Source organism: Tupaia chinensis, unplaced genomic scaffold (assembly GCF_000334495.1).
Source record: "Tupaia chinensis unplaced genomic scaffold, TupChi_1.0 Scaffold000514_1, whole genome shotgun sequence".
Lineage (NCBI taxonomy): Eukaryota > Metazoa > Chordata > Mammalia > Scandentia > Tupaiidae > Tupaia > Tupaia belangeri.
In genome coordinates this window covers 18067-26685 of record NW_006160027.1, presented here as the reverse complement: position 1 = coordinate 26685, position 8619 = coordinate 18067, and the positions used below count along the sequence as shown (strand labels likewise).

The 8619-nt window shown below is 38.6% G+C and overlaps 1 protein-coding gene across 1 annotated transcript in view; it reads right to left on the bottom strand.

The window, feature by feature from the left end:
* Nucleotides 1-851, bottom strand: part of LOC102479346 (olfactory receptor 10A3) — a 972-nt gene extending 121 nt beyond the window's left edge. The window contains exon 1 of the mRNA XM_006156704.3: nt 1-851. This exon is cut by the window's left edge and continues 121 nt beyond it. Coding sequence (XP_006156766.3) covers nt 1-851 — 851 coding nt within the window.
* Between the last annotated feature and the right edge of the window lie 7768 nt (nt 852-8619).

Below are 8619 nucleotides of genomic sequence, written 5' to 3'. Positions count from 1 at the left end.
AGCGGTGTGAGCAATGTGTAAGCCAAGGACATCAGTTTCTTGGTTTCTGGTGAATAGCTGGATTTGGGTTGTAAATACGTCATGTTGGCTGTGCCGTAGAAGAGGGTAACAGAAGTGAGATGGGAGGCACAGGTGGAAAAGGCCTTTTGCCTCCCTGTGGTTGATGGCATCTTCAGGATGGCAAAGAGGATTCGAATGTAAGACAAAAGTATTAACAAGAAAGGAACCATGACAATCAAAATGGTGCCCGTGAAAGCATAGATCTCAAACCAAAAGGTGTCTGCACATGCGAGCTCTAGCACTGGGGGGGTTTCACAAGAGAGATGATTAATTTCATTGGGGCCGCAAAAGGGAAAACTAAATACCCATGTGGTTTGCACAGTAGCTACCATGATCCCTGAGGCCCAAGAGAACATCACCAATTTCAGAAAAACCCTTCTGTTCATAATCATTGGGTAGCTCAGTGGATGGCAGATTGCAGCAAATCGGTCATAAGCCATTGCCCCCAGGAGGAAACATTCAGTGCCACCAAAAAGAAGGATGAAATACATCTGTGCAAAACAACCCACAAACGAAATTGTCGTTTTCTCTGTGGTGAGGACCATGAGCATTTCAGGCATAATGGCTGCACTGAAACTCACTTCCACCACAGACAACATCTGGAGAAACAGGTACATGGGGACTTGAAGGCTCTGGTCCAGGAAGATGATGACTATGATGATGGCATTTCCCATGAGGGTCACTAGATAAATAACCAGGAAAAGCCCAAATAGCTGCTCTTGGAGTTCAGGAAAGTTCGAAAAGCCCAAGAGGATGAATTCAATGGCAGAGCTTTGATTTTGTCTTCTCATGTCAATGGTGAAGCTTACATGTTACGTTTTCATGGACATACAAAAGTATGTAAACAATAAAGTCATAGTTAAATACCTGAGAGGTCCATTCTGCATTTACCCCATAAAGTCTTGGCAGAAGGCGAGAAGAGGAACCCATCATAACCAGAATCAATTTTGGCCTTTTTGGAGATTGGTCAATTACATGGAATAATGAATCTCTCAAATTCAAAAGGAGAAGTAAAAAAAAAAAATTCTGGGTCAGAAATCTTGTCTGAAGAGTACAAAATATTAAAATTCTATTTTACTAGGTATATGATATATAATAGTTTAAAATAAAACATAGCCTTAAAGCAAATATAAATACCTTTTATATCTCAAGTTCTATTCCCATAATATATAGATTTCATCTATTTTTCTCAATTTTATGTGAATATAAAATTTAAGACAAATAACATAGTGTTAAAAAAGAGACATATTGGGACGAGCAGATAACTGGTTACATGACAGGACTCCCACATAGTCAACCATGGTTCAAATCCCGGACCTGGCAGCTTAAAATTCACTCTGGTCATGTGTGTGCACATGCCCAAAATCCAGAGAAAGGAATGGAAGAGAAGGGATTGTGGTGTCAACATCCCCCCTGGGGATGATTTCTCATGTTCTGTCTCTCTATCTCTCTCTGTCTCTCCAGCAAGAACACTTGCCCTATAGCAAAAATCTTTTTTAAAAAAGATACACGTATTGGGGACCAGCAGTTGGTGTAATGGCTTTGTCTCTGGACTCCCATGTAGTTGACCACAGTTCAAGTCCCAGATCCAGAGGTTTCAAACTCACACTGGGCATGTGTGCATATGTACCTAAAATCCCAAGAGGAGAGTGGAGGAAAACAGATTGCAACATGGACATCCCCCTTAGGAGGTGATTTCTCACTTCCCTTTTCTCTCTTTCTCTCTCTCTGGTGAGCACACACACCCTATAGCAAAAATCTCTCAAAAAAAAAAAAAAAACGAGTTCATTTAATTATTAATTCTAGAACAAACACTGTTTACCATCTACCATTTTCTGTTTGTACACTCAGGCAAACATTTGAGCCTAGACCTTAACAGAGGACGAACCATGCTATATAAAATAGCTTCTGACCCCTTAACCAGTACTCTCTAACTCCTATGTCCCTTGTCCTATTTTTTTTCATTATCACCAACTAAAAAATTGAAAATATATATACACACACCCATATATACAGTACATGTATATACACACATATATGTATATGTATATACACACACAAATTCCTCATTAGAATATAAACCTCAGGATAACAAAGATTTCATTTTGTTCTTTGCTATATACATAACGCCTATGACAGTCCCTGGCCAATAATAGAAGCTAAAACAATATGTTTTAGTAAATGAATAAAAATATTAGAAAATCCAGATTCTACCCCTAAAAGATAGAGTATCTAAAAGAAAAGCAAACAGTACACAATATAATTGAGAAATACAAATGATAACTAGTGCCTTAGAAATTTAAATGAGGGGAGTATTACAGCTGAAAGAGGAGGGAGGAGAAATAAGCATAATTACCAAATGTCATGGGTGGAAGAGCAGCAGGTGCAAGAAGGAAAACAGAAGGAAGCCTGACTTATGCAAGTACAAAGGTGTGATACCTTATCACTACAATGGAAGCCTAATGACCTGTGTGTGATGTTTCGAAAACAAGATAAAAATACACTGTGGGAGATGAAAAAGCCAGAAGGATAGAGGAGACATCTGAATACAGATAATGTTACTCTGAGTTCAGAGATTTAGGATATTATCAGGTAGTAGAAGGCCAGTTGATTTATTCCTTAGTTTGACCATAGTCACATATTAATTTTGAATGCTTATGTTAACCACAATTACTACATTTTTCATATAAAAAAAAAAAGCCCCGGGACCAGCAGTTGGTGTAATGGCTATGTGGCTATGTCGCTGGATTCCCATGTAGTCGACTGCAGTTCGAGTCCCAGACCCGGTGACTTAAACTCACACCGGGTGTGTGTGTGTGCGTGACCAAGATCCTGAAAGGAGAATGGAGAAGGAAGGAATTGCGGGGTGGCCATCCTCACTGGGGGGTGATTTCTCTCTTTCTGTCTCTCTGTCTCTCTCTGTCTTTCTGGCGATCACAAGTGCCCTATAGAAAAAAAAAAAACTCTCAAAAAAAAAAAACCCTCAAAATTAGAAACATAGGCTATGCAGGATCGAGTATTTAAAATTCATTTCTACCAAGAAAAAAAAAAAGAACAATATGTAGTCACTACCAAATATACAAAAAAATTGAATAGATTCTGAAAGTTAGAAAATTTAGAGTATCATATAAAAATAGAAAACACTCTGGGACCAGCAGATGGCATAATGGTTATGTCGCTGGATTCCCATGTAGTCGACCACAGTTCGAGTCCTGGACCTAGCGGCTTAAACCCATGCGAGTGTGTGTGCGTGCATGTCCAAGACCCCGAGAAGAGAATGGAGGAGAAGGGATTGTGGCATGGCCATCCCCCTAAGGGGTGATTTCTCACTTTCTGTCTCTGTCTGTCTCTGTCTTTCTGGCGAGCGCATGTACCCTATAGCAAAAACCTCTCCACAAAAAAAAGAAAAAAAAAAGAAATAGAAAACACTCACAGAAATTATTAAATGCATATAATGGAACAAAACTGTCATGACCAATTAGAACAACTATGAAGCTTCCATTTTTTCTGTGTAATGTAGAAGACCCTAACAATATCTCAGATCACTCATGGACATGTAATATTTAGGCAGATTACTCCTTTTACTACATTTTAGCTTGCCAAACAAACTACATCAAGTGTTGGACTAATTGACCAAGTTCCCTTCCAGTTGCAAACTCAAAATTTGATGAACAGTGCATGCAAAGTACCTACACTCTAATTACTGCCTATACTTTTCTCATAAAAGAAAAAAAAAATGACTGGTATCCACCCAAAAAGTCTGTTGCTTCGAACATTTCAGCTATGCCTAATGATTCCTAAAACACTGAGACAACAGTTCAACTACCAGTGAGAACTATAAATAGAAAACCTATTAAGGGTGCATAAGCACAATCCGCACTTTCTTACCTATTGATTCTCTCTATAATGTTCATGCTCCTTCCATCAGAGGTTTCACCACTAGTCAAAAGCCATCCATTCGTAAATAGGACTTATTCAGTGCACTGATTCTATAATATTATATGATGGTAAATCACAGTGCCTGGAGAATTCCTCCCATGAGAACTCAGAATCTCTTACAGATCTTCCTATAATTTTGTATGAAAACAAAAGAGGCTTGAACTTGGCCCTCACGTGAGAAAGCTCAAGAGAACAAACTTGGGGCACAAGTCTTTCTGATGATCTACAGGGAATGAACACCTCTTCACACTAGAGACTCGGTTTTACCGTAATGTCTCCCAACAGGAAGTAAAAGCAGAGGCCAAGTGAATGTTATCAACAGAAAAAAAGAGGACGTGGGGTGAGGGTGTGAGCAAGGTAGAGGATCTGATCAAACAGAATACAGTTTGTGCAATGGTGGAAGACAAATAGACTTGAAATACATACTGTATTCACAGTGGGATAAAAATATTTTGTATGCTGTAAGATGTAATGTGACTAAATATAAATTTTTTAATAAAATAAAATAATAATAAAGGCAATGATATTGTAGACTCTTGGAAGAAAAGTTGGGTGTTCCTCCACTCCAAAACTATTTATCTTTCAAATGAAAATATGACAAGACTTCAAAAAGTTCATTAAAAGACATAAAAATACTATGTATGGGTTTCATTTTTTTTCTTTTTGGCACCAAAATAAACCTATATTTTAATTCCTTAATTTCTTTTCTTTTTTTTTTTTCTTTTTTTGGAGAGGTTTTTGCTATAGAGCGTGTGCTCTCACCAGAAAGCTAGAGAAAGACAGAGAGACAGAAAGTGAGAAATCACCCCCTAGAGGGGATGGCCATGCCACAATCCCTTCTCCTCCACTCTCCTCTCAGGATCTTGGGCACACATGCACATGCTCCCAGCATGAGTTTAAGCCACCAGGTCCGGGACTCAAACCGCGGTTGACTACATGGGAGTTCAGCGACATAGCCATTACACCATCTGCTGGTCCCTAATTCCTTAATTTCTATGAAATTTTCAAAGTTTCCTCACACAGAGTTACTGGAAAGTTTTGTAATAACTATGGATTTCATACACAGAACTTTTGTAACTTGGAGTCAGAAGACTTGAACTGGCTTATGTGGCTTTGAGCACATCAACAAACTTCTTGGGTTCTATTACATTCTCTGTAAAATAAAGACAATAGTATTTATCTCATAGGATATTCATGAGAAGCAGGACACTCAGTGCTCAACCTAAGCTGGCTTGAACAGTTAGTGAGACCACAGGCTCAGTCCCAGCAGAGAGAACAGGTAAATTAACATACAACCTTGGCTTTAATCCAGAATGCAGACAATGTGCTTTAACAGAACTGAGGTTCTTCTTTGCTTCTCATCTCTGCTTTCATGAAGTAGGTTTTATTCCCAGGAAGACCTCCCTTTCTAGCAGTAATAAGCCTGCCAACAATACTTAAAGACATAAACTCCCTAATTGGTGTCTAGTGTGAAATGACCACTTACCCTGAGGAAAGGGGGATTCCATTCACAAAATCCAGTCCTAGGACCCTGCCATATCATTCACTATAGTGGGATGACACACCCATGAATGAATGAGTCACATTTCCCAGGAATGGGAAAAGCTTCTTTTTTTTTTTGGAGAGAGATTTTCACTGTAGGGCGCGTGCGCTCGCCAGACAGACAGAGAGAGACATAGAGACAGAAAGCAAGAAATCACCCCCCAGGGGGGATGGTCACACCGCAATCCCTTCTCCTCCATTCTCCTCTCGGGATCTTGGGCACGCACGCACACGTGCCCGGCGTGAGTTTTAAGCCACCGGGTCCGGGATGTGAACCGCAGTCGACTACGTGGGAGTCCAGCGACATAGCCATTACGCTAACTGCTGGTTCCCGGAAAAGCTTCTTTATATGTATTTTTCAAGATCCCCACCCCATGTAATGTCACAGGGGTTTTTGTTATGTCGTATGGCTTCATGTAAGTGATTGTATCCCAGGTAATACTCAATTTCTGACAGTCATCAAGATGTAGAGTTATGATTTGTATACTTTTCCATACATTAGATCTATTAATTTTTTTTAGTTTTTTTTTTTCCCTTAAAGTATGTGCACTTACTGGAGAGAGACATTGAGGGAGAAAATGAGATATCACTACCCAGGAAGGATGGCTACGCTGCAGTTCCTTGAGAAAATGAGATATCACTCCCCAGGAAGGATGGCCACGCTGCAGTTCCTTCTCTTTCATGCTCCTCTCAGGATTTTGGGCATGCACACATATGCACACAGTGTGATTTTCAAGACTTTGGGTCCAAGATTTGAACCACAGGTGGCCATATGGGAATCTAGCACCTTAACTGCCATGCCACCTGCTGGCCCCTGTACTAGATTTAAATAGACAGTAAAAAAATTATTTCAGGAGCCAGCCATTGGTGTGGTTGTTAAGGTGGGTAAACCCAACGGTTTGAAAATCATACTGGATATATCTGTGTATATGACCAAAGAGGGAGAAATGGAACAGGCATGACCATTCCCCATGAGAGATGCTTTCTCTCTCTCTCTCTCTCTCTCTCAAGTACACATGTCCTATAGCAAATTTTAAAAAAACAGAAAAAAGAAAAGAAAGAGTAGATATTCAGATGCACGTTGAAGAACATTTTTTAAAGGAATAATTATATCTACGTATCTTCTTTGGCAAAAATCTGCAAATTTTTTGCCTGTTTGTTAATTGGGTCATTGGTCTTTTTAGAGTTGAGTAGGAGCCATTTTCATATATTCTTTATAAAAGTACTTTGTTAGATAAATGTTTTGCAAATATTTTTGTAGTCTATGACTTCCCTTTTCTTTTGAAGAATAAGTTTCAAATTTTTATACTTTCCAATTGATTGTTTTTTATGGTTATAATTTGTTCTCTTTGTCACATGTTTAAGAAATCTTTGTAGAGGTCTTTGACCTCTTTGGTTAGATTTAGTCCTAGGTACCATATTTTTTGTGGTTATGGTAAATGGGATTACATCCGTTTGTAGACATTTGGGTTGGTTCCATGTCTTAGCAATTATGAATAATGCCTCAATAAATACAGATGTGCAAGTGCTTTTCTGACTGAGCATTCTCCTATCCTTTGGGTAGATAACCAGGAATGGAATTACTGGGTCATATGGTAGTTTTATTTGAAGGTCTTTGAGGAACCTCCATATTGTTCTCCACAGTGGTTTGGACCAATTTACATTCCCACCACATCCCCCTCAGCACTTATCATTTTCTTTGTTTTCTTTGACTGGGGTTAAGTGGTATCTCATTGTAGTTTTGATCTCCATCTCCCTTATGATGAGGGATGTTGAGCATTTTTTCATATGCTGTTTGGCTATTTGTATGTTTTCCTTAGACAGTTATTTATTCAGTTTATTTTCCCATTTTTAAATTGGGTTTAACATTTCCTTCTGGGTAAGTCACTTGAGTTCTTTTTGTATTCTGGTTATCAATCCGTTATCTAGGCATAGTTTACAAAAAATTTTTCCCACTTTGAGGGTTGTCCATTCACACTAATTACTGTGTCCTTTGCTGTTCTGAAACTTCTTAATCTGATATAATCCCACTTGTCTATTTTACAGATTATTGTCTGTGCTTTGGGAGTCTTGCTTAAGGAGTCTTTGCCCACCTCAATATCTCCCAGAGTTTCCCCAGTGTTTTCCACCAGTAATTTTCTGGTTTGGGGTCTTAGGTTTAGATCTGTAATCCACGTTTAGTTGATTTTTGTTAATGGTGACAGATAGGTGCTCAGATTCATCTTTCTGCAGGTGGATACCCAGTTTTTCCAACACCATTTGCTAAAGATGGCAGAAAACCTGGATGAGATGGACAAATTCCCGGACACATATTATCTACCCAGATTGACTCAGAAGAACATAGAAAGCCTGAATATACCTGTAACAGGCAATGAGATTGAATCAGTAATAAATAACTTCCCAACAAAGAAAGTCCAGGTCCTGATAGCTTCACTTCTAAAGTTATAACTTTTAAAGAAGCTGTTACCTTCATTCTACTCAGACTTTTTCTAGACATCCACAAGGAAGGAACCCTTCCAAATTCATTCCCAAACTCATTTCCAAAACGGATAAAGATACAACAAAAAAGGAAAAGGAAAACTACAGGCCTATATCTCTGATCAACATAGATGCAAAAATTTTCAGCAAGATACAGGAATCACATATAAACAGCATATAAAGAAGATTATTAATTATGACCAGGTAGACTTTATTCCAGGGATGCAAGGAATCAACATATGTAGTTCAACATACACAACATACACAAAACCATAAATGTAATACACCATATTAGCAGAAAGGATAAAAACCATATGATCATTTTGATCAATGCAGAAAATTTGACAAATACAACATTCCTTCATGACTAAGACTCAGTAAAATCTGCATAGAAGGATGGTTTCTCAGCATAATAAAAGCCATCTATGAAAAACCTATAGTTAGCATTATAATGAATGGGGAAAAGCTGAAAGCTTTTTCACTAAAAACTAGCACAAGACAAGGTTCCCACTCTCTCCACCCCTATTCAATATAGTACTGGAAGTCTTAGCCAATGCAATCAGACAAGAGAATGGAATGAAAGGCATTCCAATAGGGAAA